The sequence below is a fragment of the Giraffa tippelskirchi genome, chromosome 11 (assembly GCF_054371585.1).
Source record: "Giraffa tippelskirchi isolate mGirTip1 chromosome 11, T2T-mGirTip1v1.2.pri, whole genome shotgun sequence".
In the NCBI taxonomy this organism is placed as follows: domain Eukaryota; kingdom Metazoa; phylum Chordata; class Mammalia; order Artiodactyla; family Giraffidae; genus Giraffa; species Giraffa tippelskirchi.
This window is the reverse complement of record NC_137285.1, coordinates 4,628,277-4,639,738: the sequence shown is the minus strand read 5'-3', so window position 1 is coordinate 4,639,738 and position 11,462 is coordinate 4,628,277. Positions and strand designations below refer to the sequence as shown.

At 41.9% G+C, this 11,462-nt stretch overlaps 1 protein-coding gene across 5 annotated transcripts; it reads left to right on the top strand.

Annotated features, from left to right (window-relative positions):
- Positions 1 to 55: 55 nt before the first annotated feature.
- Positions 56 to 11,462, top strand: CCDC117 (coiled-coil domain containing 117). Of its 5 annotated transcripts, none has more exons than XM_081542837.1 (5): positions 56 to 355; positions 1,056 to 1,106; positions 5,102 to 5,326; positions 5,773 to 5,910; positions 8,517 to 11,462. In XM_081542837.1, the coding sequence occupies exons 1-5, from the start codon at positions 174 to 176 to the stop codon at positions 8,752 to 8,754; spliced, it is 834 nt and encodes a 277-aa protein (XP_081398963.1). In that variant the 5' UTR covers positions 56 to 173; the 3' UTR covers positions 8,755 to 11,462. The 5 variants fall into 5 exon arrangements, with proteins under 5 accessions (XP_081398963.1, XP_081398966.1, XP_081398964.1 ...); XM_081542841.1 differs by lacking the exon at positions 56 to 355 and adding an exon at positions 358 to 680; XM_081542840.1 differs by lacking the exon at positions 1,056 to 1,106 and having other exon boundaries at positions 56 to 196; positions 5,213 to 5,326.

Sequence of the window (11,462 nt, the reverse complement as noted above, 5' to 3'; positions counted from 1 at the left end):
AAATCCCGGCGTGCTCCGGGCGGCTTGGGGTGGAGAGTTCTAGAAGGCGTGACGTGGGGTCGGGAAGCGGGCTCAGAGGCGGGTACCTCTCGGCAGTCGCTGTGGCCGCTGCTGCCGGGTCCGGGGACGCGGACGGCCGGGGCCGCGGGCGCAGCCTCCTCGTCTCCCCGGCCATGGCGGCACTCGGCCGGCCTTTTAGCGGCCTTCCCCTGAGCGGTGGCTCGGACTTCCTGCAGCCGCCGCCGGCCTTCGCCGGTCGGGCCTTCCCGCCGGGGACGGAGGGCGCCGAGCTGGCCCCACGGCCGGGACTTCGCGCCACCCCGAGCAGCTCCGGCGGGAGCGCGGCGCGCGGACGGTGAGGAGACCGGCGGACGGCGGACGGCAGGGGCGGGGGTGGGCTCCGGCACGGGTTAGTTGACCCTTCTCGCGACCCTGGCGGGGGCTCTTCAGCCTCAAGTTGCGGATGAGGAGACTGAGCCCCACAGGCGGTTGACGTAAATCGCGGAGGTCGCACAGCTCTGGGGTCCGGTTCCGATCTCGGCGCGCCTGCGCCCGGAGAAGTGAGGAGAGGTCTGCCCACCCAGGGCGTGCAGGGATGGGAGCCGGACCGACCCGGGCCTTGAGCTGCCCTGGGCGCGCACACGCTTGGCTTCCTCCAGACTGCGGCCCGGCAGCTCCTGGTAACTTTCAGCGACTCTCGAACGCTTGACTTTCCTCACCCGCAACTTGGGAGAGAAATAGGTCCTTCTAGTGGGATCATAAACTAAGGTGCTCAGCACGGTGCCTGTCCCAATACGTTTTCCCTACCCTGGTCGCCCCAGTTTATCTCCCCCGGTCTTGACCGGATGAATTTAGATTTCAGTCTAATTTTGCCGGGACCAGCCAACACTTTTACCTGACTGACCGTGTGACCTGTACATCCATCCCACAGGGCAAGGGAGGGGAGAGCTGATAGTAGTGGGGTGAGCAAAATTATCGGAGCCTGAAAGTGGATGCTGAATGTACCAGCTCAGTAAATTTCTCAACTGATTTTTTTTGTTTGTTTGTTTTAACAGTATTTCAACTCACTGTAGGAAGAAACACAAGCGAGAGGAGGAGGATGATGAGTAAGTATCAAGTGCTTTTTCAGTCACTTAATGGCCACTTAATTTAACCTGTTTTATATCCATAACTATTTGTTTTTAAGTGAAAAGGTGGAACATCAGGTGTTTCTGAAAGGAGGCCCAAGGAACTGATAACATGGGTTGCCTTTTAGAGAAGTGAGCTTGGCAGGTCAGAGGGAAGCTTGTTACTGTATAAGCGATTGTCATGTTTGAACTTTGAGGCACGTGAGTATTATTACATGCACAAAATTAAAAAAAATTCACAGAAGGCAAAATCTTATGCTCCCAGTTCTCCCCAGAGCGTTATCCTTATTGCCTGTTTCCCCATAAGGAAGATAATGTAAAAATGTGCACATTTATAGCTATATAATTCTGTTTTTTTACATTTATTAGTAACATACTGTTCACAGTGCAACACTGGTGTTTTCATTTTACTCTCCTGTAGCTTGTTGCATATGGACACATAGAGTTCTACGTCATTTCTTTTTCAGCAGTTGAGTGGAATTCTGTTGTAAGGCTAGGAATTGGTGATTAACCAGTCTCCAGTGATAGATTTCTAAATTAATTTTAATACTAACAAATCTAAAGTGACCATTCTTAAGTTCTTTGTGTTTGTAATTAGATAAATGGATTCCTAGATGGGAAATTGGTCGATCTTTAAGTGTATGCATTTTGAATTTTAAGCAAGAGTTGTTGTCAATTTATACTCCTTTAAACTTTGAGAATGCTTGTTTCTCCATCTTCTCATCAGAATTGTATTTTCAAACTTTTTGATCACCACTTAACTGATAGGGAAAATACTGCATGTTATAAGCAGGCAGTCTAAAAAAGAAAATAAGTAAAAGACTTTCCCTAAAGATATCAAAATTACCAAACAAATGAAAAGATATTCAACCTCATCAGTCTTTAGGGAGATGCATATTAAAAGCACAGTGAGAAACTACTCCACTGCCAGATATTGGAGGGTTCTGTAGCACCAGGAACTTGCAGACACTTATTGGATGAGAATGTAAATTGCTACAACACTTGGGGAAACAGTTTTGAATGAGTTGAAGGCACACATACCCATTTACCCAGCAGTTCTTTTTTTGACTACGCATGCTCATCAGAAGACATGTACAAGAAAGTTTATGGCATCCTTGTTCATGATGGCTCAAAATTGGAATGTCCCTTAACAGTATCTGGACATAATAAATTTTTGCTGAGTTCAGTGCAGCAAAAAAGAAACGCTGAACCGCACTTACCAACCCAGATGTGTCCTATAAGCATGGTAGGAACAAAAGAAAAACAGCACAAATGTATACATATTCAGTATAATTCCTTATATAGGGTCAAAACGAGGCAGAACTAAAAACTTTTAATATTGTATATCTACATACATGATAATGTATGTTTTTAAAAATGAAGTGGTTATTATAAAAGACTGTGCTTACAGGGAGGAGGGAATAGAGTACCATTTAGAGATGCTGACAGCATTCTATATCTTGAATATTACTTTCATGGATTTTTGTTTTATAATTATTATATGTACTTTTATGAGTGCAGGCATTTTATAATTAAATTAGATCATTGTTTTATATTTTGTAAATTATATGCAATTTTGAACATCTTTTCCTTTAAGCCATTTGTGTTTCATTTTGGGTAAATTCTTCATGTTTCTGCAAATCTTTTATTGACTTATTGGTCTTTTTCTTATTAATCTATAAGAAAACAGTTTATTGTGTATGTTGTGTTTTCCCCAGATTTGTTGTCTTTCAATTTTTGTGTGATATATTTTTTTTTTTGCCAACAGAAACTTTTAATTTTCTCACCAGGTTGATACATAGACCTACAAGACAGTAGATTTGAAAGTTGCCTCAGTTTAAAAAAACATCTGAGACTTCTCTGATGATCTAGTGGTTAGGACTCCATGCTTCCAATGTAGGGGGCATGGGTTTGATTCCTGATTGGGGAACTAAAATCCTGCATGTCACATGGCATGGCCAAAAATTTTAAAATAAAAAACCTCTAGACCAGACAATATTTATGTTCTTTATAGTTTTGGGATTGCTGTGATGCACAAGGACCTCTTTGCTTTCATCTTTTGAAAGTGTGGAAGTGTTAGTTGTTTAGTCATGTCCAACTCTTTGACACCCCATGGACTGTAGCCCAAGACTCTCCTCTGTCCACGGAATTCTCCAGGCAAGAATACTGGAGTCGGCCATTCCCTTCTCCAGAGGCTCTTCCCGACCTAGGGATGAAACCGAGGTCTCCTGCATTGCAGGCAGATTCTTTACTGTCTGAGCCACCAGGGAAGTTTCCTAGGAGATTATTAAATAATTCTAATGTCATAAATAAAAAATTTGAAGTATAAAAACCATTGACTTTAAAAGTTAACCATCTTTAATTTGCAGATGGAGAGATTGAGGCCCTGGGAGGATAAGGGACTGGACAGTTGGATGTCGAATGCCCAGAAGTGTGTTGCCTCCCTGCCCGTTGGCTCTTATCAGAACTTTAAAGTCTTTTATGTCCCATTTTCTCTGGGACTTAATCATCATTGATCTCTAATTATTTGCAAAGCAAACCCAGAGGCATGAAATTTTTTAGCCCAAATTATGTTAGAGATCAGAACCCAACTCTGATACTCAGTTGCATTTAATAGCTTAATTGTTGGATATGCTAGGGGATTACCTGTTCTTTCTCAAGTTGTTCTGCTCCTTCTTAGATGATTTTGTATGTGTATAACTTTCTCTTCTGCTTTCCAAAACATCGTATACTTTAGAACTATCCACATATTACAGAAGTGTTTAATTTATGGATAGACATTCTTAATACTTACTTATCAGTTAAAACTAATTGAAAGCTAAACATATGATTGAGATTGTGCTTGGTGATGCCCAGGCAATAACATACTTTTGGTCTAAATACTCTGAGTAGGGCTGGTTGTCTGTTCAGGACACCCCTCAGCAGTAAAGAATTGGCCTGCAGTGCAGGAGACTCTGGTTCGATCCCTGGGTCAGGAAGCTCCCCAGAGAAGGAAATGGCAACCCACTTCAGTTTTTTGCCTGGAAAATTCCATGGGCAAAGGAGCCTGGCGGGCTACAGTCCATAAGGTCGCAAAAGAGTCTGACATGACTTAGTGACTAAACAACAACTAAATGTTGGGCATGTTGTAGTGCTTACAAATAACTAATTTGGTGTTAAGAGCTTGAGCAGTTGAACTTCCCTAACAAGGCAGGAGGTTTTAGTGACAATCCTCTATGAAAAGCATAGAGGATACAGCATCTGTCTCTGGGATCTGCTACCCAAAATACAGTTCACCTATGTGACACTTTAGAGGGGCACTTTAGTTTTCTACGTTCTTGTTTCCACATGTGCAAAGCAATCTGAATTGAACTCTTACAGTCTCTGTGAAATATAAAATTTTCTAGAAAGGGAAGATAGTTTATGTTGTAAGCTGGGAGACAAGTGTACCCCATTAGGCAGGGACCCATAGAGCAAATGACAGCCTCTACCGTTTTTGGCGAGAACCAAGAAATTAACAGTGTCATCTGCACCTGTAGTACTTGCTGCAGACGTGAGGAAGCATGTATTTTTGCCCTAAGGGAATATAGGATGCCTGCAGACCACCTCCTTATATGCCCAGTGTAATGGAGCAGCAACAGTATGAAAAAATATGGCTGGCCCTGAATTGCTACTTTGTGATTCTTGGTTTCTTTACTTCCCACTTGACTTTTCCAGAGCTGAGTAAGAATGACTTTAAGTTCCCATATCAAACGTTTCTAATCTGGAAAGGCAAATCTTGCAGGTGCAGTCTAATTTGACAGATGTTAAGAGAAACATCTCAGGGCGGCTGTGAGAATGACAGAAAAGAAAGTGCATGATTTTCCATCTTGTAATCACATACTGTCAAAAGTTAAGAGTTTTTTTCATAGCAGAATTTGATTAGCAATGGCAGTGATACATGTTTCATTTATATTAGTCAGGATTTTCATTGATTTTTTTTTTTTTTTTTTCAGTTGTCCAGTAAGAAAGAAAAGGCTAACTGAAGCAGGGCTCTGTGCTGGTCCTAATGACTGGATTCTTTGTGCACATCAGGATATAGAGGGTCATGGAGTAAATCCGTGCACTAGTGGCCTTTCTGCACCTGGCATGTTAGATGTTATTTGTGAAGAGATGGATCAGACAACGGGGGAACCACAGTGTGAAGTTGCCCGAAGGAGGCTTCAGGAAATTGAGGACAGGTAAATGGGCAGCATATCCGGCTGGCTTCTTCTTGTTCCTATGTAACATCTCTGCTCTTTCAAGTTAGTCTAATTCATCATTTGGTGATTCCTTAATCCTCAGCCTGTCAGACTATAAAAATCAAGAAGCTCAAAGTATGTGCTTTAAATGTTACAGTAAGCATTTCTCATAGAACTGTACTAAATATTTTCATTTACTATCTCTGAATATTAATTTGGTTTATGAGGGCTTTAGCCTTCAAATTTGGCATCTTTTTTCTCAAATGTTGAACAGCTCTTGTGTATATACTTCTTTCTCTCCAAGTAGAGTCTCATACTTTACTTGACCTTTTGCTGTAGCACCTGTTGAGTTTATCCTTTTTTATTTTAAAAATTTTGTCCAATTAATAGAATATATAATAGTTTAACCAAATAATTTTTCTTTCTTTGCGTCTGCCTTTGTTTAGAATAATTGACGAAGATGAAGAAGTTGAAGCTGACAGAAATGTTAACCGTCTCCCCAGCCTTGTCCTTTCTGATACCATGAAAACAGGTTTGAAGAGGGAATTTGATGAAATCTTTACAAAGAAAATGATTGAATCCATGTAAGTTTTGGTTTCTGGTTTCCATTCAACTCTGATCTTTTTTGAAAATTCTTTTAAATTTATTTTTGGCTGTGCTAGGTTTTCATTGTTGTGCACAAGCTTTCTCTAGTTGCAGCAATCGGGGCTACTCTCCAGTTGTGATGCTTTCTTGTTGCAGAGCACAGGCTCTAGGGCGCGCAGGCTTCAGTGGTCGAGGTGCATGGGCTTGACCTTCCGCATGTGAAATATTGCACCAGGGATTGAACCCATGTCCCCTGCACTGGCAGTCAGATTTGTTACCCCTGGACCACTAGGGAAGTCCCCAGTTATGATCTTAGAAGGAAGACCCAATGTCTCGAGGCACTTCCTGATCACCAACCGAGTGAAAGCTCAGTAGGTTTTATGTTTAGCCCAGGTTGGAGACCTTTTCTTAGTTCATTGGGGTGAGCGGAATGCTGTGCAAGTGGGAATTGAAAGTTCACAGGAGTGGCTGCCTTGACTATTTACCCCTGGGTTGTTTTGAAGTCCAGAAATGCACTAATAATCTAATACTTGGGAATGGGAGGATTGACAAGAAAGAACCCATTCTCTCAAATTACTGTGATAGGTTGTAGGAACCACATTTGAAAACTGCCTGTTTGCGTGGCTCTCTCAGTTATCTTGGACCACCATTAAGACCTTGGAAAAAAGTGAAAATTTACCAGCAGTCAAAAAAGTTATCACAAAGGCCACAGTCTAGAGCTTATATTCGTATTGTAGCCCCTCAGGCCTTTAGCTCTAAGAGCCATTTTGCTCTTCATTTAGACCATTTGATGAGCTCAGTTATATGGTTTCCTCTGCCATCAGAGTAGAAACACACAAACAGCAAGTGAGAGCAGAACAAACTCAAGGTTAGTGATCAGTGACAGTACTGTGTAAGGACAGTAGAGGAAACGAAAGCAAACATAACCTAAAAAGCAAAGCAGCCTGGGCCGCATTAACATAAAGCTAATGACAGCCTGTAATTAATGATAATGACTAATAATAGTCCTTGGGCTTCGATGGTCTCAAGTGGCCCTTACTCTGTGAAATACAGTTGTCTGTCAGTATCCATGGGGGATTGCTTCTAGGACCCCTACAAATACTAAAATCCAGGGACGCTTACGTCTCTTATATAAAATGGTCCAAATCAAAACCCTACAGATATGGAGGGCCAACTGTAGTAGACAAGGTATAAAGTGCCCTGTAGGTGTTTGCTAGAAAAGACTTTCAATAGACTTGGTACTGTGAAGGTAAGTGTCAGATATCTGAAAACTTCTCTTAGGCTACCAGTCCCACTGGTGCTAAGTAGATGACTGTCTTTAGACACTGTGGTTTCTCCTACTGCTGGATGTTAGCTCATGGGGGTTTTGCATTAGCCTCCTAGCTTGAGCTTATAATTACCCAGCCCTGAGGGTGGGTAAATAGTTTAGCCACGAGTAAGCAGGTCACATTGCCCTCCAGTGTAAAGCATTAGCACTTTCTGCTCTTGGTAGTTTTCCAGAAGCTAACCTTTGCGGGGTGTTCTTCATTGTTTGTGTTTTATTTTGCCTTGCTCTTGGGTCCCAGAAACCATCAAACCATCACTAGATGAAATAGGTTGGGGGGTGGTAGACACAGACAGTGGCTAACTGCACAAAGCATTATGTACTACATAGCTGTACTAATAAGCAAAAGGCTTGCTGAGATATTTTTAGTGTGTTTGGCCAGTGTTTCTTTTTATTTATAATGGTTTACTACAACATCGGAGAAGGCAATGGCATCCCACTCCAGTACTCTTGCCTGGAAAATCCCATGGATGGAGGAGCCTGGTAGGCTGCAGTCCATGGGGTCGCTGGGAGTCGGACACGACTGAGCGACTTCACTTTCACTTTTCCCTTTCATGCACTGGAGAAGGAAATGGCAATCCACTCCAGTACTCTTGCCTGGAGAATCCCAGGGACGGCGGAGCCTGATGGGCTGCCGTCTATGGGGTCGCACAGAGTCGGACACGACTGAAGCGACTTAGCAGCAACTACAACATAGTAACCCACATCTGCTAATACTAACCACAATTTAAGAAGAAACTATAATGTTAAATCAAGGGCCTCTGTTTTTCATATTGAACATTTATATTCTAATCGCAGCATCAGTGCAACCAGTTGGTTTGCTTACAATGCATGCAGAACTCTAAAATTTTATGTACTTGAGTGGCCTTTGTAAAGATAAGTTTGGATTGTCATAATTCTCCTATTTTGATCACATCGCATATGGGGGTTTTTTTGGTTTTTATTTCTGGGTTTGTTTTTTTTTTTTTTTTGGCTGCCCAGATCTTAGTTGCGGCACACAGCATCTTTTAGTTGTAGCATGTGAACTCTTAGTTGCCGCATGTGAACTCTTTGTTGCAGCATGTGAACTCTTAGTTGCAACATGTGGGATATAGTTCCCTGAACAGGAGTGGAACCTGGGCCCCTGCATTGGGAGTGTCCTCCCAGTGTGGAGCCCCTGGCCCACCAGGGAAGTCCTCCCATCAATTTTTTTATACTAGGTAGCAAACATTAGTTTTTCAACGTATGTCTTTTATTTCTGTTTTGTAAAGTTGTTGATAAAATATGTATCTCCTGTCTTAGGAGCCGTCCTTCCATGGAGCTTGTGCTCTGGAAACCTCTCCCTGAACTCCTTTCTGATAAGCCAAAGCCGTCATCTAATGCTAAGAACTACACAGGAGAGAGCCAAACTAAGCACGCAGCTGCTGGCACTGCCTTTCCTCAAAGAACTGAACTGTTCTTGGAACCTCGGCCAACAGGGTTGCCTGTTTACAATAGTTTGGAGACAGCTGCTTGCACAGAAGAGGAGATGGAACTCTAGAAACCAGTTTCTACACTAAAGTTGTCACATTGCAGAGGCTTATGTGTTCAGTCATGAGCCTGCTTGTACAGTATAGGGACTTGAAAGTTTTGAAACGGGTGTAATATCTCCACCTGTGATTTGGGGTGGGACTCTGATTTGGGGTAGCCATTTCTGGAAATTCAACTTCTTGCCAAGGAAACTTGTCTCAAGGGAAAAGCAGTTTACTAGGGGGCTTATTAAAGGAATGTGAGAGTACATTCTGCAGAGTTAAGTATAGAAGCTGTATGTGACTTTTAAGTCATCTGTCACATTGTCTAAGTCATTCAGATACTTGGAGAATATTCAGACACTTGAGTTGAAAAAGATGCATTAAAAAAAAGAGTGCTCTCCCTACTACAAGTGTGCCCTGACAGTTGAGCCACAACTTCATCTTCAGATAAATGAGCTCTGTTTACAGTGGTGACTAGGTATGACTGGGGAGGAGGAAGATGACAGTAGCTTAGGCCTGTTACTGGGGAATTTAACAGAGGCTCTGAAACTTGTATATTAGTTGTCAGTTCAGTGTAGCTCTATTGATTAAATAGCTAGTAGTGTTGTGGCTCCCCTCCTTGCCTCTGACAATGCAATGGAAAATACAAAGAAAAGGTTTTTCCTCCGAGGCGTTTTTTACCCTGTGCTACTGTTGCTCCTCGGTTTCCCTTGCATAATCGATAAACCCAGCTCTTCAGTGATGTTTACAGCCTAACTAACTTTGAGTGATAATTTAGAAGATCGCGAGGTAACCAGTGTGTGAAGTGGCTCTGGGAAAAGCATCCTTAAATAATTCTGAGGAAGTGCTGTATCAGCTCAGTCCAGCATATTATTTCAGTAGTTAAAGAAATGTGCCTGTAGAAGCAAGTTTTTTTGTTTTTGTTTTTGTTTTAATGTTAATTTAGGAAACGTTGACCGAATAACTCAGCACATGCAAGTGACATTGAGATTTACTGAAATAGCCAGTTTGCCTGGTGCTTCAACTCTTTGTGCAGTAAGCCTAGAAGTTACTAGAGAATAGCTTCCTGCCAGCCAGAAATCATCATCTGGAGGACCCTACCCAGTCTCAAGGTGTCCTCTTGAGAGGAACCAGGATTGAAGTATTTTTTTTCTCAGGAACAGCTCTTCTGCATGGCAAGGACTCAGTAGTACAAAGTAAAGTGACCGTCCCTTTAGAATACCCACTATAGAATACCCACTATAACTTATTAAATAAGTATAATCCTGGCCCTTTTATCAGACAGCAGGAGACCACCCCAGTTCTTCTTGTTTTGTTTTCTGGGTTTCTTTTCTTTTGTAGGAAGCACATACCTTGTGTAGAAAAATGGTTCATGCCAAGTAGAGGTGACTTTTAGGAGGCAGCTCCCAGGCAGTTTTGAAACCCATGCCGAAGTCCCTCCCCTTGTTACAGGTGGCGTAGAAGTCACAAGTCTGTTAACTGGACTGTTTCTTCTGCCTGTAGTTCTGCTTTTTCTATTTCTGTCTGGATAGTCAGGAAAAGATTTAATGTTTAATATTTAAACAAAATATTTAATGTCTATACAGTAAAATTATTCAGACTTCAAACCAGTATTGAAACCAGTTGGAAACCAGCTACTAGTTTCTTAATCTCAGATTTAGAGATGAATGTAAACTGTGTTCTGTTGAAACGTGCACGTGTTTCATGCCATGTCAAGAACTGCCTCTAGGTCATTGTTTAATGGGACCAACTTGTAACTTGTAGCCTTAAAGAAGTCTCCACGCTAAAAAGTTAGTTCTGCTACAGCTCATAAAGAGGAAGTGACTGCCTGGAATTTGGAGTTAGTCCCAGTGTTGGGGTGAAGAGATGACAGTTTTCCAAAGGACACACGCACACACACATTTAACACTGTCCTCTATAGGGGTGTTGGACAGGCTTGGGATCCAGGTCTGTACAGTGAATAGTAGGAAAGAGCTCTCTGAACAAGGCTCTGATACCACGGCTATATATAGGAGAGAACTAGCAGGATTCTGTTAATTAAAATCCAGGCAGAACTTATTTCTGGAGTCATTTTATCTGACATGATCATCATTTCTGCGGGAAACATGGATGTTCAGTGCGCCTTTTTAAACTCGCATTCGTTTGTACAAAAATTTTCTTCATCCTTGTGGTGCTTACTCATCTGAGCCGTCTCCACAGGCCCCATGACTTGCTTTGTTTCCCTTTTTGTGGGGTAAGGCTTTTGTTTTTGCCTTAAGGTTTCCCTCGGGAATTAACAGGTCTTTTCGTTTTGTAAAACTTTTACAGCATGGATCAAACATTGGCTTACTATGCTGATGTGTGATGAGAAAAGGTTATCTAAAGCAGGTGAGCTTTAATGAACAAATGTATATTTCCTCTGAGTTTGACTAGGGTGTGTGTGGTTTTGTTTCTTAATTAATACGAAGAAAGTAAGTCCAGTTCTCAGATATTAATCAAAAATTGCTACTCATTCTTGAAAAGGTGCAAATGTCCAATTTAAAAAATAAGTAGGGTGGTAGCTCTAACCATGAGAAGAATGTTTACCAGCAGGTTCATTGATTATTTTGGATCTGGAACTTGGTTTTGTTTTTTAAATAGTGATAAGAATGGTGGAATACTAGGAAAGTTCTGGAAGATGCTGTCAGTTTTACTTTAAAATGAGAATCTGGTGTTTCTGTATTTTATGTTTTCAATAAAACTTATTAAGTGTTTTGGA

Bases quoted from the DNA above. Each gene is read 5' to 3' on its own strand.
- CCDC117 (XM_081542837.1), top strand. From the start codon at position 174: ATGGCGGCACTCGGCCGGCCTTTTAGCGGCCTTCCCCTGAGCGGTGGC. The intron at 1,107-5,101 runs GTAAGTATCAAG...TTTTTTTTTCAG, and splicing joins CGAGAGGAGGAGGATGATGA to TTGTCCAGTAAGAAAGAAAA. The intron at 5,911-8,516 runs GTAAGTTTTGGT...CTCCTGTCTTAG, and splicing joins AAGAAAATGATTGAATCCAT to GAGCCGTCCTTCCATGGAGC.